The sequence below is a fragment of the Lissotriton helveticus genome, chromosome 4_1, assembly GCF_964261635.1.
Source record: "Lissotriton helveticus chromosome 4_1, aLisHel1.1, whole genome shotgun sequence".
NCBI lineage: Eukaryota > Metazoa > Chordata > Amphibia > Caudata > Salamandridae > Lissotriton > Lissotriton helveticus.
In genome coordinates, this window is record NC_136063.1 from 1,690,953,022 (window position 1) to 1,690,980,940 (window position 27,919).

The window sequence follows — 27,919 nt, forward strand, 5'->3', positions numbered from 1 at the left end:
AGTTTTTATCAACCGCGCTATGCGCTTCACGTTACCTACGGTGTTATATGGGTAGATAATGGGTTTGTGACTATCAGTGCACGGAGATTAATTGCACTTTTATATCACCTTGTTGCCGCAACTTTCGGTTGATCTTGGTTGGTCCACACCCTTGCAGCCACGCTAGCATGCTCGTTTTAGTTGTAATACACATACGCTGATCTTTTGGGCAACACACATTTCGGGTGTTTTTATATCTTTGCACGTGAGGTTCACATTTTGTTATTTTTCATTAGATATTTTTATAGTTAAGGCAGCATATTTTTGCATTTATTGTTACTCGGTGGATCACACTTAGATTATATCATTACTGTTCTTTTAGGATTCCCCTGATGAAGGACCAGGTGTCCGAAATGCATTGGGAAAGGGAAATGAAATCGTCATACACACAATGAACGTGGATTGTTATGTGAAATGAATTTCATGATTATTGAAAAAAGACTCATGTGAATTAAACATGACGAAGAAGATGAACACAATTTTGGTTTAATTAATTTTTTGTGATTGTTGAAGAACTTTCCAAAGAAACCCGTTTGTTTCATTCAGGTTGTGCTCGAAGAGTTGACACCTACCCTAGGTGTCACTAACCATTAGTGATTTCCACACCTTCTTTGTCAGGGGGTGATATCTTTGAAGCACACCACAACCAGTTGACCTTATGCACAGAGAGGAGTGCGTGACCCATACCTCCGTATTATGGTCTACGGGACCAGTTTTTACTGTTTTATCCCAATAGTGTAACAACCATTTCCTGCAGCAAGCTCCAATCCATGCAGTCATTCCTACATTGCAAAACAATTATACCTATCTTTAAAAGTTCAAAACTGTCCCAATATACAAACAGAGGCCCCATTTTTTGCTTTCTAATTTACTAATGTGGGCCACTTTTATCTTGGTGCCTGGGCCTGGTTTATGTCTTAGTCCTACCCTGAGTGCCTTTATTCTATCTGGACTTGACTATTGTAGCACACACTATCTAGGGATCCCCAATCTTCGATTCAAAAGCTAGAGGTGATACACAATGCAGCAGCCCTGATCCGGCTCTGGCTGCATTGTCTTAGCGCCCTGTCTCTAAGCTGTTTAAGTTAAAGGCTCCATGCCTTGTTCACAAACAGTTTCACCACTACAACTTGGTCGTTCTTACATCAATATTTTCCTGGGCGATAGCTGTGACCCAAACACTTGATGTGCCCGGCAATTCCACATTGCAGCAAAGATGCAGATGGGTAATCGACAACAGTATTGAACCACAATATTGAGCTTTTAACATCTACCTGCAACAATACTTAATGCAGAATATCAATAACTACTGTTTTGTTAAGCTATGTAAATATAGGTGAGTGTATCTTTACTAATCTTAAATACACATCTATGTAGCTTGACGATATGTAAATATTATGGTTATGTAGATGTGGAGGTAAATATAGTAAATCTATAACTACGCACATATACTTACCCTGATGATATAGTGGTGGGAGTGCTTGATTTGAGGCGGTGGTTTCAAAGTTCAGCAATCGCACTTAATTGTCAACACTGGTGATTGTGACAGTCTGCCACATGGTGGCACTGTCTGTCTAATTTAAAGATTAACACAACAACAGTTGGTTATTATTTCAATATAGATTGAAAATGCCTACAATCTGCCACCTAAGCCATTCTTATAGCTTTGGGGGCCTGGAATAGTGTGAACTGTCACACTTATAGGAGTGTGATAGTAGTTTTGTTGGTACTATTATTGGCAGTTCTCCAGGGGTAATGTGTGGTGCAAGTTGCAGTAGTCTCCTGACGAGGGCCCTGGCACTTATTTTTTTTACAAATTAAGCACTGAGTGGTAATATTCTGCACGTGATATTGTTGCAGGTAGATATTTTGGTTCTTGATAATTTTGCATACAAGCATGGCTTGAAGCTCTTCTATACTAGCAGCTTGTTTATGGAATGAGATCCTATGGGAACCTTCCTAAACCTGCATACCTTTAGAATTTTAGCGAGGCTCTGACATCATGGCTTCATCTGCAATAATCTGTGTAGTGATGTTTTTCTTTTTCATAACACCAAAATGCCTCCTGGAAAACAATACTCTAAACAAAGAACATAAATAGAATAGAAAATTCTACTTGTGGGCTAAGATGTGATACATTGCCAGAAACATGGACAATATGTTAAATCTGTGGTCAAGACTTTCTACTACGATAGCATGTGTTACAAACAGGGCTGGCACGCTATTTCAGAGGCTGGGCCCTGTCATGTAAAGTGAGCACAGGGAGAGCCATGTTAAAACATAGACTCTACCAAAGTTTTTAGTAAACCTGGGTGGAGTTCGCAGAGTTCCACTAAACGGAACTCTGTAAAGTACAAAAGAAAATCTGTAGCGCTACAAAGACATCCGCAAGCGCCGGAGGAAGTTAGAAAAAATGCTGTTCGTGGTATTTTCAGCGCAGGGTGTTTGTCCGCGGTGTGAAATTATCGCGAACGGCACCATGTACAGCGCAAGCGGGTGCTGCTTTCTTTCTGCGACACAAGTAGATTTTCTACCCGAGCAGCCGCTTTCTCAATGCGAACGGGCGGTTTCTCAATGTGAGCGGTCAAGAGCATACACGGCCACTCGCATTGAGAAATCTGACTGCCCGCGTTGAATAATCTCGCCAGAAGGTGAATTTTCCTAGCTCGTGCTCGCCAACATGATGTTGACTAGCGCAAGTGAAGAAAAAACTCAGCTCTGCTATGTGAAGCGCAGTTTTTCAGAACTCTGCGAGCTTTGCGTACGCTAAGTGCAGAAACTCTGCAAACTCTGTGAGCAGAGCGGAGTTCACCGCCCAGACTTAGTTTTGAGCTGACTAGTGTCTTAAGTAGTTGAAGAGCAGGAGCTGCACCATTTTACCACCTTAGATAGTTATAAATAGCTGCATGTCACAAAAGCTTTAAAGGCATGAGCTGGGTTTGCCTGAAAATGTAGCAGCATTTGTTGTCATCTCTAAAGTAAACAATAGAACATAAAACAACAACATACGCAAAAAGCGACATAACAACACAATGCGGAGAATAGTTATTATAACATCATGTACTCGTCCAGTCAGTGAGAGCGCCACATCTTGCCTAGGATCAAGGAGAGCACTAAAGTGCAATCACGTTTGCTGATAGCTAGGGCTAAAGATCTCTACCGGATCCGAAGTGGTGATGAAGTCCACTTGTGGTACGCCAGATGAGTACCAGTGGCCAGGATGTGGATGAGAAGTGTGTTCCATGGTTGGGCGACAAGAAAGTTGAATGAACTTACACTCTTCATACAATTTTCACAGCTCAAACAGAATGTTTGTGTTGCTGGTTAGTAGGGAGACACCTGATGGAAGCATCATTGACAATCATCAGGAACCTTAGTCAATTCTGCGTAACTTCTGTTCGTCAAGCCGAATGCTTTGAAATTTACAGGGCCCACAACTGGAAGGAGAAGCTTGCCCTGAGAGCTTGTGTTACATGTTCTTTGCGGCTTAGGCATATGAGCAGGTGTGATACCGCTCAATATCCAATGAGTGATGGATGGTTCAGTTTATAAGAGAAGAGCTCCAGAGAAGGAACATCATTGACATAGACCAAGCCATGACGGGGAGGTCTGCCTTGCCTGCAAGTATGCATGTATGTATGAATGTATATGTATGTTATTTATATAGGGCACGTTTAGCTGTAAAATTACAAGAGGAACACAGCACCATTTACTTATGTCTATTGAGGGTATTTTTCAGAAAGGAGGTAATAATTCTCGTTACTTTCAGAAAAGATGTTTCTGGAAAAGGTGCATTGCAGTTTTCTTCAGGGAATTAAGGAGGGATGGAGCTTAACACAATTGTGCCTGTCTAGAGGTGCAGAATGATCCTAGCAGGAGCATTCTTGTTTTTGGATAGTTTCTTCCTTGCACATCACAAAGAGAGCTGCGGGTCCATTCTTACCTGATCAATCATTGTGCAAACAAAGGTGTTTTCTACTAGATTTACAGCTTTGTGGATGTTGGTTGAATCACTGTAGAAACACACAGTCTGTAGTGCAAAGAAGCTCAACATATTACTCCAGAGAAAAGATACATCTCATTTCACTGTGCAGGTGAGTAGGGGTGTGTTGACTCGTTTCACCATATGATCCTGGACTGCAGATCCTCAATGTCAGATTTGTCAATTTCACGGTAATGGTTTATGTTGTTTTAATATCAGATGTGCCCTATAATTCTCTGGTAAATGGCTGAACCTTGTTATTGATAAGGGTGAATCAATGAGCTGTTACCTTGGAAGACAAGAATCGTTTTGGAGTCTGATGCCTTAATTTAACCACTGTTTGCTAAGGTTTCACAGGGGTCCTATTGTTTTGTCTTTGATCAGCTATGCAAACCATAAAACTGTGACCCCTGGGATATGCGTACTTCAAGCCGCTTTGCACGTGCTGTGGAAATAGCTAGAATTTCAAGTGGATGGTTGATTTCTTGCAGGATCCCAGACCTGGAGAAGTACTGGTCTTTATCTGGCCCCAGGAAAATCAGCAACTATTGTCTTTCCTGATGCTGCCGTGAATGTCGGCCTTCAGGTAGGCGTTTAAACGAAAAAAGATACATTTCCATCTATCATCGATTTCTTGCTTTAAAGCATCCTTTGAAAGTATTATTATTGTGCTGTATCATTTATATAGTGCTTCACACCCCTCACAAGGCCACAGTGTAAATCGGGTACTGGTGTGCATGGTTGACAGGGGTATTGGTTGTAGTTTGGCCTATAGGGAAGGTGATGGGTAATAGAAGGTGATGGTTAATAGACTGTAAGTGTGCCCTGCAGATTGACAGAACCCACCACACAGAACTTTAAAAACCTATTATGCTATTATGCTAGATTTCTCTTTGTTCCAAAGATCCAGAGGGCGTGGACGTGTGCCAGGTTCCTTTTCTTACCTACCAGGCAATGGTTCTAATTACCAAATTAACTTTGTCTTGAACTGAACTACCATGCCGTTTGGAAAAAATGGAAACCCTTGCTCTTCTCAAAGCTCAGTTGTTTGCTTTTATCCTAACACCAGGGCACTCTTTTTGTCTCTATAAACATTTGGCATATTGTGATTTTTCTCAGGATGACTCTGAGGCTTTAGAGATTATTGCATACAATCCCCCGTTGAGATCATCTCCATTCTTAAATTCCTCGCATGCAGTCAGTTATCCTTCTTTATTTTCCTTATAAAGGTGGGCCCATATTGCAAGTGCTAACAGTCCCCACTTCTAATGAATATCAATTGGAGTCTTTAGTAATATCCTCGTTTAGGAAAAAGTTAACGGATCTTTCTAGCAAGGAAACCCCTTTGACTGCTCTTTGCATCATGATTGGGTCCAACCATCCAAGGATAAAAAGTGTTTGGAAGGACTTGAAAGGAGATTTGAAGGCCTCGGGTCCCCAATCAGATCTCCGTGCGTCTTCCCTCTGGTGAGTAGGTGGTTCATATGGGTTCAAATGAGCACTGCCGCTGCGCCTTCCCAGAACCTATGGACAGGACTGATGGAGGTCAGGTCGGGACCATCCTGCGTTCTCACTGGAATTTACTATGGGATGGAGGCGGGTCTTTCCCTGGGATGCTCCACCTGCTTTAGATAGTTGACTCCACATTCTCTCTTGGCATTCTCCAGCTCATGGCAGTCAGCGTTCTCCGCTAGTGATGCTCCTTCTAATATTTCCTCCTCCTGCACCAGTATTGGATTCACACTGAAACTGCTCTCTGCACCTCTGTCTCCGGTGAAGTTCGTCACCTGGTAAGCCCACAGCAAGGGAAATGAGAGGAAAATGAGGAAGTAGGTATGCCCCCATGTGTTAACACACGTAGATGTGTGAAACGAGCAGTGACCTTCAACCCAACCTTTCCGAGCTGCACTCCTCCCACGGAGGTCACTCCCATTGATCTTACAACAGGTAACAATGCAGGTGGATTTGACCCTTTTAGGGATCTTACATAGATAAGTGTCACATCAGTCTAAGAACACTCAGGGTTACAAATATCCTATCATATCACATCTTATCCCATCCCATCCCATCCCGTCCTATCCTATCCATACCATACCAATGACAGACCATACCATATCATACAATGACAGACCATACTATACCATAACTTTCCTATCCTATCCTCTTCTCTTATGCTATTCCATCCCATCACATCCCAACACATCCCATCCTATCCCATCCCATCCTATCCTCCTGTCCTTTCCTTTCCTTTCCTATCGTATCCTTTCCTTTCCTATCCTATCCTATCCTACCCTACCCTATCCTATCCTATCCTATCCTCATCCTAACCTATCCTATCCTCCTTTCTTTTTCCTTTTCCTTTTCCTTAGCCTTTCCTTTACTTGTGTTTCCTTTCCTTTCATATCCTCTTACCCTATCCTATCCTGCTACTAGCCTATCGTTTTATACTGTGTTATAATGTAGTAGAAACGCCAATTTCTACTGCTTTCTTTCGTTTTAATTCAGTAGAAGGCCACTTTCTTCACGGCTTTTGCAGGAGAAAAGTTACTTCCCACATGGTTTCATTTAAGCGTAGACAATATACCCTCTGATGGGTTTCTTTTGAGGTGCAATGATGCATTAGTAAAGCCAATTTCTTCATGCTTCTTATAAAGAATAATAATGCAGTATTACTCATGGAGCCTCTAACGGTGCAGCAATGCAGTGAAAAGCCACTTTCCTCGTGGTTACCTGTAAGTTTAATAATAGAGCAGAAAACACTATGTTGCATGGGCTGCTCTAAGGTGCAGTAATGCAGTTACAAGACGAACTCCCTTGATCTTTTTAAGTCATCAAGTATGCATAGTATAGTATGGTATGGTATGGTATAGTTGGAATGGCTTGCCTTTGTATAGAATGAAATGGTATGGTATGGTATGGTATGGTATGGTATGGTATGGTATGGCCAGTCATTGTATATTATGGTATGGTATGGCCTGTCATTATATGGTATAGTACGACCTGTCATTGTGTATGGTATGGTATGGTACGGCAGGGTATGGTATGGTATGGTCTGTCAATGTATGGTATGGTATGGCCTGTTATTGGTATGGCCTGTCATTGATATGGTATGGTGCGGTCTATCATTGAATAGTATGGTAGGGTATGGTATAGTTTCTCATTGTAAAGTATGGTATGATATGTCAATGAATACTATTGTATGGCATGGCATGGGATGGTATGGTATGATATGGTATGGTATGGTATGGTATGGTGTGGTATGGCCTGTCAATATATAGGATGATATAGTATGGCTTGTCATTGTATGGTATGGTATGGTATAGCAGGGCATGGCATGGTACAATATGGTATAATATGGTATGGCCTGTCAGTTTATAGTATGGCACGGTAAGGCCTTTCATTGCATAGAATGTTATTTGATGGTATGACCTGTCATTGCATAGAATGTCATGGTATGGTATGGCCTGTCAGTAATATGGTATGGTAATGTTCTTCACAATGTACACAGTAAGGTACAGAAAGAAGTGCAATAGGAGTGGAAAAACAAGCAAAAATGTATTTACACATTTCTTTTTATTTTCACACTAGAATGTTTAGTGGTAAGCAAAGGACGGGCTCTAAGCTGCCTGTATGTAAACAAAATGTCTTGCGCATTCAGTGTCTCAGACGAGGCCTAAAAATGAATGCAAGTTAAAGAAGTCAGGTGGGAAACTCAATTGGTTTCATAACGTTAAATCACTGAAGATGGCATCACAGAAAGAAATTCTGGTAGATGCAGTAAGGAATAGTGACTTGAGTGAATATAGTCCCAGCCTGTGATAGAATGCACTGTGAATGTATGTCATTATTTTAAAACTGCATTACACACATGGTGAGATAGACTGTCACAAATGATTTTGTGTTTAAGATAAAACAATTGCCTTCAAAGTATATATAGCGTCTTTCCCCAGGATGGGTATCCGCCAATGACTACGCCACACACGGAACTTAGTATTGCATGTCTTTATTCTTCAGCGTGTAAACACAAACTCATCATTCTAAATCAGCCTTCATTGCATTCCGCTCTAACACCCATGTCATAGCTCTACGGAGTCCATTTGGAGATAAACGGGGTCAGTCATTACTTACTCTCAAAACGCTGCATCTCCCTCTCTGTTAATTGAAAAATTCCAATATTTACAAAAACTATATATATGTATGTATATATATGTACAATTAAATCTCTTCAATCACTCTTTTTGGCACTTGAATTGTTTGATCCGATCTTGTAACTGGAAACTGGGAACTGTCACCATGTTTGGCCAGTATCTGTGTTGATGCAAAGCAAAATTAGCCACTGGTACTTCAGACTCAGTCTCTCCTTCAACACGTAGATTTGCTGAACAAGGAGTCAAACGCCGAAAGTGCGGGCGCTGGGCAGTCACCACATCTCTCTTGATAGAAACCACTTTAAAAGGTTCTGATTCAAATAGAGCATTAGATTTTCTTTTCCTCATCTGGCATGTGAGCACTCGGTCTCCTCTGCTAAAGATGATGTTATTCGCATGTTGTCTTTTATCGGTACATGCCGCCAAAGGACGAATGCCGTCATCAGGATGGGTAAACGCTGGGGACAACACGATGCATGAGCCTTTACTGGACTTAGCAAAGTATCTGTATCCAAAGGTACTTCTGATTGTAGTGTGAGACAGACGTCTAACACGCATTCTTCTCCGCACAGCATACATCTTAACACAGGTAAGATACAGTTCTGCCAGATGGGTCTGAATGAAAGAAACCAGGTCATATTCAGATCTCTTAGCCGGGCTAATCCAAGGACTTTAGTTATGCGTTCCCGATAGCGTATAGCTAGGATCGTTTCTTCCATTGTTGCTGGAGTCTTGTCTGTGACATGGCTCGCCATAACGAAGCAGGAGTATCAAAAATAAAATGCCTGCTACGAGTCCCAACAGGAGTGGAAGGCCGCCAAAGATTGAATGTACAAAATTAGGAAAGATGCCCAGGACTGCTTTGAAAGGTGTCAACAGTCCCGAAAAAATTGTCTTAAATACACTTGCGATACCATTCGTATCAGAAATGTTTAAGATTTCGTTTAGCATTTCTGCCAAGTGTAAGGGGCAATTTGTTTATAAAAGGTTATGTATCTCTGCCGTTGTCCTTGCAACTTGGAGATCATACGTTTCTTTTGATGACGTCAAGGGCACAGGCGTCTGTAGAAGAACAGACTTCATTCTGCTTAAAGTATCAATTCGAATTGAAGAGATTTTCAAACTGGGCCAAATTTTTCCCTCCCTGTCTGGAGTGTCGTTCGGATACAATACTTGCATACAGCAAGTGACCATGGACGAAACGCTTACTAGATAAGATTTTCCTGGCACCAAGCCACAACATCTGTGGTCCACTATTAAAATGTAGCTCCCGTTCGAAAGCCGTCTAAAGAATGGCTCTATTCGAGTTGCAGGTGTGCCAAGCTGGTGACATGAAAGGTTATTTGAAGTCCCCTCACAGGCCACATGTAGATCTATACCCTGACACAGAAGTATACCACTTAGTGATTTTCACAATTATCACCACTAAGAAATACATTCTGTCCTTTTTCACTATAACATGTGTGTGTGTAAGGTAATTTCCATGATGACAATGTATCCTTTACCCAACCTTTCATACTGGCCTGCCTATATATACTTTTGGCAGTATCGAAATTGGAAAGTTGTTATCGGAATAGTTATGATTCCGTGTATTATCCATTCAATGACAGGTCGTTCTGACATTGTCAATGGTAGTCTCTCAAGTTTTTCAATGCTCAGAATTGTATATTCTGCTCCTTTTTGTGCCAAGCTGATTTGTAGTGTAGTTCCTATAGTCCCAATAGGCTCTGCGCATTGGAATAATATCTTCAGTAGTGTAGACGTAGGACTGAGGTTAACTAGGTCTCTACTGACTATATTAGACTTAAGTTTTTTGCCAGCTAGCTCAGAGTTCACTAGAAACTTTCTCGAATAAGCGAGGAGGAGTTTAACCTCCCTGGATAGACAAGAAGGGATTTAGTTTCTGACAACCATAAAACATGACAACTTTGCTCTCCCTGAATAAGAGTATATCTCTAGTGTCGTGTGAAAACAAAAGACAGCTATTTCACTCAGTCAAAGGTGCGTACTTAGTTTCACCAGATTGCAGAGAAAAAGAGAGACGGGCGTTTTCAATAAAAGGTGTTATTTATTGAGCAGTCTCTTTCCTCATACAAGAGAAATGAATTGCTACAATTGCAATACATATAGTTAAGTAAAGTGCATACAGTAAAAGCAGGATTATGAAATAATACTGTAAAAGCATTGATATGGTTTCTTAGCCATATGATACTTTAAAATGGATAAAATAGATACATACATATATACATTGACTAATCGTACTCAACTGGTGCTTCTAACTACACCTACCCCGGTGTACCTGACCTAAGCCTAATACGTGGGAAGGAGCGTATAGCTAGGATTGTTTCTTCCATTGTTGCTGGAGTCTTGTCTGTGACATGGCTTGCCATAACGAAGCAGGAGTATCAAAAATAAAATGCCTGCTACGAGTCCCAACAGGAGTGGAAGACCGCCAAAGATTGAATGGACAAAATTAGGAAAGATGCCCAGGACTGCTTTGAAAGGTGTCAACAGTCCCGAAAAAATTGTCTTAAATACACTCGCGATACCATTCATATCAGAAATGTTTAAGATTTCGTTTAGCATTTCTGCGAAGTGTAAGGGGCAATTTGTTGATAAAAGGTTATGTATCTCTGCCGTTGTCCTTGCAACTTGGAGATCATACGTTTCTTTTGATGACGTCAAGGGCACAGGCGTCTGTAGAAGAACAGACTTCATTCTGCTTAAAGTATCAATTCGAATAGAAGAGATTTTCAAACTGGGCCAAATTGTTCCCTCCCTGTCTGGAGTGTCGTTCGGATACAATACTTGCATACAGCAAGTGACCATGGACGAAACGCTTACTAGATAAGCTTTTCCTGGCACCAAGCCACAACATCTGTGGTCCACTATTAAAATGTAGCTCCCGTTCGAAAGCCGTCTAAAGAATGGCTCTATTCGAGTTGCAGGTGTGCCAAGCTGGTGACATGAAAGGTTATTTGAAGTCCCCTCACAGGCCCCATGTAGATTTATACCCTGACACAGAAGTATACCACTTAGTGATTTTTCACAATTATCACCACTAAGAAATACATTCTGTCCTTTTTCACTATAACATGTGTGTGTGTAAGGTAATTTCCATGATGACTTAATGTATCCTTTACCCAACCTTTCATACTGGCCTGCCTGTATATACTTTTGGCAGTATCGAAATTGGAAAGTTGTTATCGGAATAGTTATGATTCCGTGTATTATCCATTCAATGACAGGTCGTTCTGACATTGTCAATGGTAATCTCTCAAGTTTTTCAATGCTCAGAATTGTATATTCTGCTCCTTTTTGTGCCAAGCTGATTTGTAGTGTAGTTCCTATAGTCCCAATAGGCTCTGCGCATTGGAATAATATCTATTTCACACACTCAAAGGTGCGTACTTAGTTTCACCAGATTGCAGAGAAAAAGAGAGACGGGCGTTTTCAATAAAAGGTGTTATTTATTGAGCAGTCTCTTTCCTCATACAAGAGAAATGAATTGCTACAATTGCAATACTGATAGTTAAGTAAAGTGCATACAGTAAAAGAAGGATTATGAAATAATACTGTAAAAGCATTGATATGGTTTCTTAGCCATATGATACTTTAAAATGGATAAAATAGATACATACATATATACATTGACTAATCGTACTCAACTGGTGCTTCTAACTACACCTTCCCCGGTGTACCTGACCTAAGCCTAATACGTGGGAAGGAGTAAGTAAGTAGCAGTTTAAGTTAAGTTTGTTTTGCCAAGAATCTGACTCAAGAATTCTCTGTAAGGGTTTAGTCAGTTCAGTACCTGGGTATTAGAAGGCAGGAGGGCTGGTATCTCTCTCTCAGGACTCGGTATCCCAGTCACCCGCAAGGGTAGGCTGGAAACGCCGGAGGCTGGATTTCTCGGCAGGAGAAAAGACAGCGCCTTTCTCAGCGCATCAAATGGGAGGGGCAGCGTCCGTGGGCTCTCGCATCAGCTGGGCTCTTCGGAAGTAGATAGCTGCTCTGCTCCAGGATTACCACTGTGTGTTTGCTTAAGGCAACGTTGGTATATTTATACCTGAAAGGTGCCGGGTTTGACGTAAGGCTGGACATAAGACGTCAATAAAGAGGTCACTAAGAACTGGTCGTTCTTACAGTGCTTTACAGGAGTTCTAGGATGAAATCAAAACAAAGCAGCGGGGATTTCCCAGGTTGCTGGAGGCTTGGATTTGTTTAGAGAACTCGGTGTGCTTTCTAGGGGGCTGGAGGAGTAGGCTTGCTTAATGTGACAGCATGCGCTATGACTGAATTATGAAAAGGGTTTCTATGCCGTTGTAGGGATATTATTGATTTATAACCACACAAGGGCAAAGAATAGGAATATCGATTCAGGTACCTAGATAAACACACTACACTTTCATCTTTTATTTCTGAACCTAGTCCTTCTCATGAGTTGTGATCTCACTTTTCTCTCTCTGATTGGTCCACTAACATATTTTGGTTGTCATTGCTCTCCCAAACACCAATGTCGCAGTACATTTCACCTGTGGTCGAGTGCGGTGTCGAGGGATAAGCTCTTAAGGTAGAATTTAACACAGTCTTTAAATCAAACCTTTCAAGCATAGCACACTGCATTGCTGTCTTTAGCATACTCATAAAGCGCTCAATTAGTCCACTGGCCTGCGGCCACAGAGGTGTGCTCTTCTTATGCTTTATATTCAGATGATTCAAGAAATCTTTAGACTGACAACTGTTAAATGGCGGGCCACAGTCAGATTTCAACACGGCTCGAACACCCCATGTCTCAAAGATGCCATCTAGTTTCTCAATGGCTTGGTCTTTAGTGGTAGAGGAAAGGTCCTCAATTAAGGGAAATCATGACTATTCTTCCACAATCCAAACACAAGGAGATGATGGACTGAAACTTTTAAGACACACCACCAGTCACAGATCTGGGTTGAATCCATCATCATTCTTTAGCTCACTTCGCCACCTCAGTTCAGACCCAGCTATATGCAAATCAGTCTAGAACCTGTGCCTCATGGGAACAGTCCAGCGCGAACTGCCAAGCCAGGTCTTCCCTGAACCGGAAACAAGCATCCTAGGACCGGTTTGTGGGTAACACCCTTCATCAGCCAGGCTAGCTTGAATCCAGTAGAAAAGTGAGCAAGGGACCCACGTCTGGGCATACCCTGCCAACTTAGGGCGTACAAAGCAAACACAAGGTGATGATGGACGGAGCGCTGAAACTTTTCAGACACTTACCCTCAGTCACAGTTCTGGCAACGATTTTGCGATGTGCTTCGTGGGCCACTTCAATCATCTTCTGCCTTAGTCTCTCCGGAATCAGGATTCTTGAACCTTGCAATATAACTTCTTCCTAAGTTATGGATTGTTCACCTTTGACATTTCTGTATTTTTGATATTCACCATCACTAGTGAGAGGTCTAGGGTGTTGGTTCCATGGCTAATGTGTAATTATATCTTTCAACTTTAGCATGTCATTTTCGTGGCTCATGGCAGTGATAATCTGGGCTAACTAGATAGCAGCTGGTATGTTTGATTTTACAATGAAATTGATACAGGCTTCAGCTGTTTTCGGTAGGGTACAATGACCTAGAAAAGTAGTCAGCAGGGTTCTGGTCCTTCCCTGGACAATGCACACTGTTATAACTGCACACTTGTAAATGTAGTCCCCATCACTCAATGTGAGGAGGCATCTTGGCTTTTGGATTCCAAAATATAGTTAGTACAGTTTAATGATCAGTGACCAACGATAAAAGCTTTCTGTACAGGAATTCATGGAAATCTTCAAAAGCCCATACCATGGCTAAACTTTCATTTTCAGGATGTGAAAAAGCATGTTCTGTTTGGGTCAAACTCCTACTTGCATATGCCACGACATGTCTTTGAGCATTCAGGTATCCGCTGTGCTGGGCAAGGAAGAATCATAGGCTGACTGGGTTAGTGTTGAAAACAACCTCTATATGAAGGTTTGGATTTAAATATGTGATTTCAGTAGCATTCTCAATGGCTTGTTTGATTTTCTTAAAACTTATCTCACATTCATGCGACCATTGACATGCATCATTTTTTTTCGTCAACTCTCTCAATGGAGCACTTATAGTGGCAAAGTCTTGCATGTATCTGGAACAGTAACTGGCCATGCCAAGAAATTAACACATCATAGAAACATCTAGTGGAGGATCAGCATTCAACAGCATTCATACTTTAGCAGGATATGGTTTCATATCCCCATCAGAAAAGATATGTCTAAAGAACTTTAAGTTTGTCTCGTGGAACTCACATTTATCTGCATTCAAAGTCAAACCTGCATCTGCAAGTAACAAACATACTTGTGGGAGAGTGTAGCTCCAAAAATCAATATGTCATCACTAAAATTGAAAGCATTCATGACAGGCTGTATGATACGTCAAATAACGACTTGAAAAGGTTCTGCAGCTCATTACACACTAAAACTTAGACTTTTGAATCGAAACAGACAAAAATGTGTAGGAAAGGTTGCAATCTATCTGCAACTTTCTTTGAGTTCCAACTGATGCCAACCTTTATTCAAATCAAGGCAAGAGAAAATGTTTGTACCATTTAATTGCCTTATCATGTCAGCAATGTGTGGTCCTGGATGTCACTCTCGTCCAATTGCCTTGTTTTCCTGACGAATGCCTACGCATATTCGTACAGCTTCTTCATTGTCCTTTTTGGGCACTACCACTATGGGAGAAACCCAAGTTTTGGTACCAGTAGAAGTGCAGTAATATCATGCTTAAGTAACGATTCAAGTTCTTTCATTTACAAGCATCTTGTAAATGAAAAGCAATTTGTAAATGCCTTTGAGCAACAGGACTGACATCCTCATTAATATGCAGCTGTACTTTCATAGACTTAAGCTTTCATAAACCAAGAATTATTTAAGTGGGAATTGATTTACTATTTCATGATGAGTATTCATGTTATCATTTATGGAAATCAGTCCCAGATCAGCAGCTGTGATGAAACTGAGTAGACAGGCAGTTGACGCTGAATTTGAAGCACATGGAAGGGTGCTTAAACCTTCGTTTTCTCCTGTTTCCGTGCCGCTACAAATGAACCCTGCCCTTTTAAGAGAGTCGATGCAGCCCGGGTATACAGTTTTGTTTTCAATGGCATAAGGTGCGGCAATGGAATCAAATCATTATATTTCTCCTCAGACATAATGTTTATCAAAGCACCACTGTAGATGATGAAAAGTATTGAACATTCATTTATTTTCAGGGTCATCTTTGGACAATGTTTGAATGGCTTTGGTGCTTTAGCATGTCGACTTTTCTTTGACTGACATTTTTCCTTATATGCGGCCAGTCCAACATGCACACGCTCTTCTTCACTTTCACTTCATACTGATCTAGAAGAACTGCTTTACAATGATTTAGATGACAATCAATTTTGTTCAGTGTTGATTTGTCTTAGTTTATGTTGCCACTTGACCTTACGAGTGTGCGTCAAACCCTGTTTGAGGAACATTCCAGCAACTATTTTGTCTTTGCACTGTGATGAACTTGCTTTTTTTTTTTTTTACAAACCATCACAAAATGGTTCTCCTTCCCACAGTCTTTACATATCCGTCAAATGGCGGGACATTTACCTTCATGTGAAAACTAAAATCTACATCTAAAACACAACTTTTTTTTACATGTAGACATCACCTTGTGTCTTTCAGACTTTGGCTTTGGTTTACTTGTCACACTCATGACTGATTAATTCTGAGCACCTGCACACTCCATGTCAGCAGCTTGTCTATCAGCACACTCTTCAGCCATTAAGACTCACTCCAGACTAAGAGTTTCTCTCAACATTTGTGCGTCTGAATGAATCTGACAAGCATCCATCAATAACTCTAAGACATATAGCTTCTTCATCATTAAATTAATTAAACTTACAGTGTTTGATGAGTGTGTCGAGTCCTCCACAAATTCCTCAATGGTTTCGCCAGCTTTCTCTCATTCCTGACTGCAAATGTATCTTTCATAATCTACATTGGGCATTGGATTGAATTTGTGATTTAAAGTTTCCCTCATCTGACGGTATGTGATTTCTTCATCAGTTCGCAGCATCTTCCTTATCACCAGCAAGATTTTTGAGGTATTTGATAATATTTTTGTTATCAGTCTCTTAAAGTGCATCAATAAAATCATCAAATGTCTCTAGCCACACAATCCATCCATCACCAATGTTTTGCTTTCTGGCGGTATCAAAAGGTGGAGGTTGTTTCAGAAAGGCGGCAGAATTGTAGCTGTTTATGGGAGTGGCTGATATTATGAGTGGAGCTCTGTCAGAGTTTGTCGGCTGTCCGCTTGGACCTGCGTCAACTGCACCATCTCTGAGACCCTTCAATTGATTGGCTCCCGAATTATCCTGGACAGTCTGTGGTACGGCAACCTCCTTCTTGGTCTCGACCGGAGCCCTTCACTTTCTAGAGACCCCTGGAGTTGTTCTGAGCCACCACCTGGCAGCTTTGGTGGTGAGCCACTTAAGGTATTGGACAGCTCAGTAAGCACAACCCTTGTACTTCTTCTTGGTTCTCCTCGCCCAGTGCTGAGGTCATAGACCTCCACTTGTCGAGACTCTGGTAAGCGCAACAACAATATGCTTTCTGATCAATTGTTTCATCAGCCAGCGCCCTATGTAGTTCACTACTGCAATCTTTAGCGCTTTTTTTCTGTATATGTACGTATCTGCCTTTAACAGCAGCGCTCCATATAACGTATGACTTTATCTTGCGTGGCAGCGTGGTACCTTTATGTATGGCCCGACCAGCAGGTCCTAGGCCAGCAACGTGTAGATTCTTTGTAATGCTTTTGTTATCGTCAACTACTTCACAGTGGCTGGAGATGCAATTTGACTCCACATGTATTAAGCGTTGATGTCGTACTTTGATGATGGCACACGTGGCATGCATGAGCAGTTTACTTGGACTATGATATACTCTGTGGGGAGAGCACTGTCGACCTGCGGGTTACTGATCCCCTATCTCGTCGCCATTTGTAGCATCTTCCCCAGCCTGGGTACCCTCCAATTACTATGCCACACACAGAGCTTAGTATTACACAATTTTATTCTTCTGCATGTAAGTGCAAACCGAGCATTCTACATCAGCCTCCATTGCATTCCGCTCTAACACCTACATCATAGCTCTATGGAGTCTATCATGAGCCAAAAGGGTTTCATCATTGCTAACTTGCAAGACACTGCAGTATATATTTTGAGAATAGGTAATCCGACTGTACCAAGAGCAAATATTTTTATAAGTGTCCATTAAAACGATGCATTGCAGGACTCAGATGATAACCCACTTAAATTACCTCTCAAAAAGAATAATGTCACTATGAAGCTCAAAGTGACTCCATCAATTAAAGCCTATACATGCTCCCAAGCAGCATTTGCATTTTGTGTTTAAACTATTGCACATATTTACATTTCTTTCAGTGAGCAAGAACTCTGGTGGGATGGCCTATTTCTTTAGCTCTATGTCCCTCTCCTGGCTTCAAAACAGAGGTCATACAAAACCCTCTTCATTTTCAGCCAGAGGCATCTCAAGGTCTGCAGTAATTGTTCGGATACAGATGTTTTTTAACAAAAAGTATGAGAACTGTTTTTGTAAAATTAAAAAAGATTGGACGGTCCCCAAAGATCTCACCCACTTTGACCTCTGATTACATTCAGATGTCCTTTCAAGCAAGTCAAGGGTGAAACAGTGAGGAGGACAGCAGGGTCACATTATGATGCAGAGCCCTGAAAGCCTGGACCCCAAGGACCTCAAAGTAATGGCCGAGGAGAAAGAGGAAATGAGCGAGATCCTTGGATAACATCAAAGAGATGTCGCAGAGGAGGGGTCTCTACATGGGAGTGTTGTAAGTTAATACACGAATCAATTAACTTAAGAAAGTAATTTATCTATTATTAGAATAGCAGAGTGAAATAATGTGGCTGTCCCTCTGGCCAGTCAACAGAAACTGACCAGAAGTAGAATGACCAGTGCACATAGGAATGTAGAATGCACTGAGCACAGCGCTCCACACTCTATAAGCAACATAGACGATTACTACATATCCTCTTTCCTTTAACCCCTTCGACGCTCATGACGAGCTGGGCTCGTCATGCAGTAGCCTCCTGCTACGCTCATGACGAGCCCAGCTCGTCATGAATAATGGTGTTCATAAATTTCCAGCACAGGGGAAAAATCCCCATAGCATTCAAAAGGTTAAGAAATAAAAACTTTTTAAGATGACTTAACAATTTCTTACAGAAATTCTAAAAGGATCCAAACAAAATGAAACATGACAGGCATCATAAGTAAATGAATAAGGATAACATAACAGCATAGAAAAACATAACTGTGAAGTACATGTCAATTAAACAAAATCACTTGCAAATATAATCTTTCAAATAACCTGGAGGACACCGATTTCTAAGCATTCTTGTCCCCCGAGTAGGTTGAATTACATCAAAGGAAACTGACGGAATAGGAGTAGGAGCAGGAGCATCACCTCCTCCCTGTATGGCACTGTAAGAAGCAAAGTTTCCTCGAGAATTACATGTTAGGTCATTGTCAGACATACTTAAAAACGTGTTATCCAAAACACTCTCACGACTATTATTTTTGACTATCTCACCTCTACCTACAATGCCCTTTTGATATAGAGCCACCCTCCTAAAATTCCACCTGTCACCATTATGGAGAACTACACCATAAGGTAAAATAGTTTTAACTTTGAAAGGTCCTAGATATTTCTTGAATGAGCTTCCGGGGCTGCCAGACCATACTTTCACGCAATCACCAGAACACATTTTCTTCTCTAGTCTTTTATTGTAGCTCATACTAGTTTGTGATGAACCAGAATTTGACTTGTCCTTAATCATGTCTTTTGTTAATAAATCTTTCAACCAAGTGGGAACTAATTTCGTGTTAGGCACTCTCCCACGCATAATCTCAAAAGGTGTTTTAATAGTGACATTGTGTACACTGGAGCGATATGCCCATAACATTTCCGAGACTAAAGAATCTACATCTTTACCACTAGAAACTGCCATTTGAATGACACCTTTGATCAAGCGGTTTGCCCTCTCAACGATTCCATTCCCCTGTGGGTTGTACAGAGAAGTTCTACTATGTCTAATGCCACATGTAGATAAAAACTCTTTAATTTCAACAGATGTCAACTGAGTACCATTGTCTGTTAACAGTACAGAGGGTATACCCTCCTCACGCCAAATATTCCTCATCAAATTTATAGTAGTCAACGTAGTAATGTCTTTTGTAAATTTTACTATCAACCACTTTGAATGAACATCTACCATAACAATACCAAAATGTAAATTCTCTTTAAGACCATTCATGGGACCTATAAAATCAACGCATACAGTGTGCCATGGTAACCCTGGGTCTGAAATGTGACCTTGAGATGCTTGACCACTAACCTTCAACCGTTTGTCACTTTCCTTACAAACATCACATTTTGTGACCCAAGTATCTACGTCAGAATCCATCCCTGGCCACCACCAATTCATTTTAAGTCTTTTTTTAGTTCTAGTTTGTCCCAAATGCCCTTTATGAGCTATCCTTTTTAATTTGGGCCTCAAAGAAATCGGAGGAATAAACAAATATCCTCTCATGATCAAAATATCCTCATAAACAGTGAGTTCATCTACTAATTTTACAAAAGGTCAAACCGAGACAGGAACAGTGCTTTCTCTCCTGCAACCCTGTTGTATCAATTTCTTAAGTTCTAACATAGAACTATCCTTTGCCATGGCATCAACCCATTCATCCTTAGTTAATGCCTGCGGTTCATATACATTCAACACATCCTGTACAAAGGAAACTGCACCCTCATTCTCTTTTTTGATGACTGCCTCTTTATCTACTGTGTCCAGTCAAGTGACAATCTTGATAAGAAGTCTGCTTGTATGTTCCTCCAACCTTGGATATACTCTAAATCGTAACAAAATTCCTGAAGGCGAGAAGCCAATCTTGTTAATCTTGCTAAGCACTTTACATCACCACCTGGTAATAACACACGAATAAGAGGCTTATGATCGGTTTTCAATATGAATTTAGACCCCCATAAATAGATTCTAAAGTACTCACAGGCCCACGCAGCAGCCAAAGTCTCAAGTTCTATAACTGAATAATTTTTTTCACACACAGTTAGCGTTCTGGATGCAAATGCTACTGTCTTTTCTTTTCCCTTATGAACTTGAGCCAACACAGCTCCCAGTCCAGTAGCACTTGCATCAACAGTGAGCACAGACTGCAACATAGTGTTAAAAGGCGTAAGAATATCAGCATTGCATATATCCTTCTTGATGTTATCAAAGCACATTTGTTGAACCTCACCCCACATAAAACTAACTCCCTTTTTTAAGCGAGATCTTAATTCTACAGTCTTTGTTGAGAAATCTCTAATAAATTTCGAATAATATTCAATTAAACCTAAAAATGAACGCAATTTGTCTTTGTCAGAGGGTACAGGAGCTAAACGAATAGCATTTAAAAGATCTGTTTTAGGTTTCACACCAAGTTCCGAAATTTCATAACCTAAATAGTCCACTCTATCCACCAAGAACTTGCTTTTTCCTTGTCTTTAATGTAAGACCAGAGTCTCTAATTTTGAATAATGCTTCACGAAGAATGTGATTATGTTGTTCTACTGTGTCCCCAAATACTAGGATGTCATCCTGGAAGAAAACAATATTCTTCATCCCCTTAAACAACACATTCATCATTCTCTGAAAAATGCTTTCTGATGAACATAACCCAAAAGGCATCCTAATGCACTGAAAAATACCTTCCGTAGTGATGAATGATGTCAATGGTTTTGAATCTTCATGTAATCTGATTTGATGATACGCATTTTTTAAATCAAGCTTTGAGAAAACTTTACCCCCACTCAATGCTAAGACTAATTCATTAATGTTAGGTAGTGGAAATGTATCCACCACCACGTTCTGGTTAAGCGATCTAAGGTGGATGCAGAACCTAAACTTGCCATCCGATTTCTCCGTGATAACTACTGGTGAAACCCATGGTGAACTCTCTGCAGCTTCTATCACCCCAGAATCAAGCATGTCTTGAAGCATTCCTTTGATATCCTACCTAGCCACTAAGGGAGTTCTACATACTCTATGCTGTACCGGAATTGAGTTGGGCTTAAGGATTATTTTGTGTACATATCCCTTAAAATAACCCAACTCTTTCTTAAATACATCCTTAGCTTCTTCTAAGATTTCTTCTATTGAGGGATTGTCGACAACTAAAACTTGTGTTGGAGCTCTCGGATTTATGATGATGGACAGATCAAATTGATGCATCCATCCTAAAATAGGAGGTCCATCTTTCGCTATATATACCTTGCCTTCCGTTAGCCTACCTTTAAACTCAATACTTGACTTCATGTATCCAATAAGATCATACTCTCCCCTTGATATCCCCCTGGGTTGATATCTTTAGGTTTTAGTGTGGTGTTAGGCCACAATTTCTCATAAATGTATCTTGGAATGATAGTATACATTGATCCACAATCGACCATTAGGTGTACAACTACTCCATTAATTTTGAATTCAGCCTTAGGTCTATTTTTCCTACCACTTTGGTCATTAGGATCATCTACACATAGAATTCTATCCACCTGTGAAGAAACCACATTGTTAGTGTCACATATGTTTACACTTTGAGACAAAGAAGTATCAGCACCATCTATCATGGCAACCAATCCCATCGACCACCACTCGCTCTCTACTGTGCCAATCACAAATGCTGCCCCCCTATTGGTGGACTGCTTTCCAAAGTCCCTCCCCTGGGTGCCTGGTTGACACCTATGCGATTTGACTGAGTGAATATTTTTGTTGGACATCCACCGCGCTCAAAGGCTTCTTTCTGTTAGAGTTCGTGATGGCCGCTCCTACCCCTTCCCTCCTCACTGCACAGAATCAGACAGACTTACATGTGTGTTCGGAAGCTGCTATTCTATCTTGGAATGCATTAGGTCCTATTAAAGCTTGGACATTTGTGCCAATTGGCACACATGTTTGTGAATGTTTTTGCTTATTTTTATGATAGAAATACAGCGCCACGCTCAGTAAGCAGGCGTTGAGGCAAACAAATGTACACGTTTTTGGGAGAGACAAGAAATTGAATGGCCTTCACAACCCTGTCTTAGTAAATGCTTTTGTTGTAAATCAGAGTTCAGAGGTCTCTCTGTGTTTCTTTTCAGTTTCCCGTTGCCTCGCATCTCATGCAAGCGGTAAAGGGAAAGATGGATGAGGAAAAAAGGCTGACAGAAGAGTACTGTTCACTTGTGAAAGACTGCATTGAAGGCCAAACTGAAAATAATGTGTCGGGCCATCTGCATAAATGTGAATCCTGGTGATTACAAGTCCTGTGGAGTTGTGGGCGGGAGAAATGGTGTGAAAGATGTGACGTGCGCAATACCTCATGGTTCAGTCAGTGGGTTGCTGACCATGCGGGATTGGGGGCTCGGGCGACTAGCAAGGTGGTGGCAGCTCCTTGTGTGTTTTGCTGCAAAGAGCTTGTGCAGATTGCGAGGAGATCCTCCTCTGCATGCTGTGAAGCCCAGTGTAAAACGCTTTACTTTTAAAAAATGCCCTATGTTAAAAATCGCACCTTTAATTTGTGGCAATTGATGTACGAATTGTTATTTTAAAAGATTTTACCTCACTAGCAGTACTGTGATTCCCTGCACCCTTAGCCCCGTTCCACCGCGGCTCCGTGCCGTTTGTGTGGAGAGCAGGGTAAAGCTCCATTGTTCCTTAGGGCCGGCTCCCCGACCAGAATGGAGTTAGCGTTCCAGCTGGGGGCGGGGCTTAGACCATAAAAATGGATACCAGGAAGCGCAGCGGGAGCTCCGTCATCGCGCCGAAGCCGCGCCAAAGGGGTGCCAGTCTGCGCCAGTCCGCGCTGGGACCGTGCTTTGCGCCAGACCCCCTGGCCCTCGCAGAACCCACCATACAACGAGGGTAATCACATATTCCAGAGCGCAGCTACTGAGTATAGGAAACACTGTAAATTACAAGAGCTGCACTCATTTCGAATTGAATTCTTCTTGCAACCTACTCTCTAACGCCTGTCCTAACTGCGCATTTAAAATTACGTCACCTTATTTACAACAAGCATCCCTCCCGGTCACCAGAAACGAAGATAAACACATAATCTGTGTACTTATAAATGCACGTTCCCTTATAAAACATAGGGAAGACGTGGCGGAACTTATAGCCAACCAAAACATAGACGTCATGTTTATAACTGAGACTTGGGCAGATCTAGCATCTGGCCCAGATTTTAGTATAGCTACACCGGATGGCTATTATGTGACTAGACTAGATAGATCGTCTGGCAAGAGGGGAGGCGGTCTAGCTATCATACACCGTACCAACTTAGTTATGAAAACTGAACCACTAGACTGTGACTTTGCGGAAGCTTTAGGCTTCACTATTACTCTCTCGCCTATACAAACCTTCAAGGGAACCCTGTTGTATCGACCACCTATTTCAGGAACACCCTTCCTGAAATCTCTTAATTTCCTGTTAGAACCAGTAGCTGCTAACTCGGATTATACAATACTGGGAGACTTTAATTTTCATTTAGAAAATCTTGCAGATAAAGACTCGTCCACTCTTATCTCGGATTTCTCTGCCGCTGGCTTAGAACAGCGGGTCTCCTCAGCTACTCATCAAGCAGGTCATATCCTGGATGGCTTATTCACTAATAATTCTTATATGACTCACCCTACAGTGCTCCCGCTTATATGGACGGATCATTCGGCAGTTAAGTTTACCATCTTAGTCAGGAATCATAAAAACTCATTTCCTAGCACTCGCCTCCAGATTAAATGTCGCGACTGGAAAAACATTGATCCCATTGTACTACATAATATTCTGGAATCTACGAGACCAGAAGACATATCTGACCCACAGGAAGCATCTAATAATTATGGACACTGGCTAAATAATGCCTTTGACCGCATAGCACCTAATAAAAAAATGCAGCCAAACCGTACCAAACCCTCCGCTTTGTGGTTCTCGGAGCCACTAAGGCTTGAGAGACAACGATGCCGAAATTTGGAGAGGCGCTGGCGTACAAAATACGATAATAATGACAAAGATACTTATAAGAAAGCTTTGTCCAGCAACAAAAAACTCATAATTGCAGAAAAATGTAATTTTTATAGCACACAAATAGAACTAGCTCAAAATTCGAGCAAACAGCTATATCAGGTGGTTAAAAAATTAGCTAATCCACCGGCTCCGGTTACCACAGAATCATCTCAAATTTTTTGCAATAAGGTAGCGGAATTTTTCAAGGCTAAGGTCAAAGACATTTTTAATAACTTCACTAAAAGACCCATCATTGGCTCAGCTCGTCTGGAGACCCCTCTTACGTCACCAAAGCCAATCTTTGAGGCCTTCTCCCCATTATCCCAAGTGTCCATGAAAGAACTTATGAACACTGTTAAGTCAGGATCACCTTTGGATCCATGTCCCCCACTCATTCTTAAACCAGTAGCCAATCTGATAGCCCCGGTGCTTACCAACATCTGCAATGCCATGTTTCGTACAGGCGACTATCCCTCAATTTGAAAAAAGGCCACTGTAAAACCTCTTTTAAAAAAATCTACCCTAAATCCATTAGAGCCCAAAAGTTATCGTCCTATTGCCTCGCTCCCTTATCCATCAAAAATTTTTGAAAAGGCAATGAACCTACAGCTGTCGTACTATATTGATCAGAATGAGCTGCTGGATGACACCCACTTTGGGTTCAGGAAGGGACATGGGACTGAGACGGCTCTGATAAAGGCAGCAGAGGAGGTCAGGATAATTATGGACCAGGGTGGTGCAGCGGTCTTAATACTCTTGGACTTGTCTGCTGCTTTTGACACGGTCGATCACACCATCTTGATCGACCGTGTCGCTGCAATAGGCATTCAGGGCAAAGCCAAGGTACTCCTGGCATCCTTTTTGGCTGATAGAGAGCAGTCGGTGAAGATGGGGAGTTATTACTCCCCTGATTTCACTCTGCCTTGTGGAGTTCCCTAGGGCTCCTCGCTAAGTCCGACACTTTTTAACATCTACGTGTCGGACTTGGCGAGGGTGATCAAGTCATTTGGTATTGGATTGACCTCATATGCCGATGACACCCAGCTGGTCCTGACGATCCACAAAAATGGAGGAGCAGTGTCCGCTAACTTCCAGGAGGGTATGAGAGCCATCAGTACCTGGATGGATCAGAATTGTTTAAAGCTAAATTCTGACAAGACTGAGGTCATGGTATTTGGTGCACTGACCCCGGCTTGGTCCCCAGTCTGGTGGCCTTCGGAGCTAGGAACCCCCCATCACCAGTACCCAAAGTTAGAAATCTGGGAGTTCTATTTGACAGCAAGCTAGCTTTTGTTAGCTATGCCAACGCAGTGGTTTCAGCCTCCTTTTTTACCCTAAGAATGGTAAAGAAATTGCTTCCATTTCTTCCTCCAAATGCAGGCAAGACCCTAATGTCCACTTTGGTATTATCCAAGGTGGACTATTGCAACGGCCTATTGTTGAACGCTCAGGAGCAAGTTTTGAACAAATTACAGCTTGTTCAAAATGCTGCCGCAAGGATCCTAACTAGCACACCTAAATATTCATCGATCTCTCCCATCATTCCCCAACTAAATTGGCTGCCGGTTAGAAGCCGTATAAAGTTTAAGGCCTTGTGTGTTACATATAAGGCTTTGAACAACATTGGACCAGAATTCTTAAAAAAGGCCATTAGTGTTTACACACCTAGTCGAACATTACGTTCATCTGCAGCCCAACAGCTCCAAATTCCACGCACAAAAAAAGCGACATGGGGAGATAAACGCTTTGTGGTTGCTGCTTCGAAACTATAAAACCTGCTCCCTCCCTATATCAAACTCAGCCCATCATTATTGATATTCCGAAAGCACCTTAAAACCTGGCTTTTTAATCAGTAACTGTCAATAGGAACCCCCTTCAATCTGTGAACTCCAGCGCCGAGAAACCGGAAGGTATTTGTGCGCTATAGAAATTTTATAAATAAATAAATGCTGTCCTTTCATTAGTGGTGGGTGGAATCCTCTCTACGGTCCCTGTGAATGTATAATAGGTTTAAATAGGGCACACTTGGAGTAAACCCCAGAAAGATCTATATTCTTGACAGCCGAGGTGAAACATCCTCTATGTGAAGGCAAGGCGAAAGCAACGGACAGAAGTAATATGGCACCTTTAAGAAGACAATCTTTCACTTGAACAGATGGTGTTTCACAGCTCCAAATAAACCTCTTGTGTCACATCCTTAATTGCAGCCGTGCCCAGGGCACGCTGTTGATCTGAGCTCCAGTGATGGGTTTGGTCATTTTGTGACCTCCCACTCCAGGCTGTCAAGGCTCCACCAGTGATGGCCAGATGCTTTCTTTTGATCTCCGCCCACGGGTTCAACGTTACACAGGTAAAGCAACCGAGCCACAGGGAGATTACTTACTTTCTCAGGATAGCATATTTTGGCTAGGTGGGACCCCTCTCACAACAATGCATGCCCGCACCCACAACACCTCCGGGGTCACAGCTTCTTCCGACTCATGGCGGTGTTTCTCATCTTAGGCAGCCTATGTGCCGTCCTGTCCGTTGCATCAGTGAAAAACATTTCCATTACAACACCAATATCTTTAAATCTAAAAACATGCAAGACCTATTGCATTGTCTCGGGCCAGAATGTGTGTGATATAATTGATATGTTTTGAAATAAATGATATTTGATGGATAGCACATTAAAAAACTTTTCCTCAAAATCATCCTCGTAGTACGTTATCAATAAACACCTCTGTTGGATTTCTTTTAGGTGCAGATTGGGTGCCACACAGATGACCTGAAATCTGCTTCAACCCTTAAGCGCCCTCCTTTGGTTTTCCAAAGATATTTTGTAGACAAGAAAGTGCTATTGATAGCCAGTCTCTGGGGTGGCCTTTTATACATCATAGTACCCAGTAGAAGAAAGCTTGGACAAGTGCCCCTCACAGTTGAGGGTGCTGTGTTGGCTCCATTCTACAAATATGGTAAGTTTGAATGAATGCGACTGAAGGTACAAGTTATATTGTTTCTTTCTATAAATTTCATGGTATGTAAGTTATTTGTAGAGTATAAGAAACATTGAACTTTGTCCAGTGCTGTGGGAACAACCACTCCGCTAATGTCGGTAACTATGGTCTTATTTGAAGCTTTGTTGATCCTCCAACTATCTCACAAAGCAGGCAGATCTAGAAGTTAACTGTTCCTGTTCTGAGTCTTCCAGATATCCAACCTGAGGTATCATCTAAACAATTTAGGGAACTCTACTGTATGTATACACTTGGTATCAAAATCCTTGTTGAGTTGGACTGATGTAAATTGCTCCCAGGTGGCCTGTTTTTGTATTGATCTCCAAAACCCATGATAGAAGAAAATAAACTACTGTGTGGAAATGGGTGCATTATATGGTGTGGTTGTGCAACCTCACAGTGTAACACACTTACCAATCCCTTTAGGACTCTTAGGCTTTGTTTGACAAACCTTCAGCACAACCCTGTGTAGCTGTGACTTTGAGCAGGAAGGCTGACACAAAGGAACACGTGTATAGCATTTAAACAGCACCAAAACAATTGAGGAAGAAATTGACAAGACACCAAAGAAATTCAACACCAATATATATGTA

General features: G+C 41.6%; 1 protein-coding gene across 1 annotated transcript in view; it reads left to right on the forward strand.

The window, feature by feature from the left end:
- Positions 1 to 27,919, forward strand: part of LOC144827650 (TRPM8 channel-associated factor homolog) — a 340,419-nt gene that overhangs the window by 177,699 nt on the left and 134,801 nt on the right. The window contains exons 3-4 of the mRNA XM_078685891.1: positions 4,513 to 4,607; positions 27,071 to 27,284. Coding sequence (XP_078542017.1) covers positions 4,513 to 4,607; positions 27,071 to 27,284 — 309 coding nt within the window. The remainder of the gene's footprint in view (positions 1 to 4,512; positions 4,608 to 27,070; positions 27,285 to 27,919) is intronic.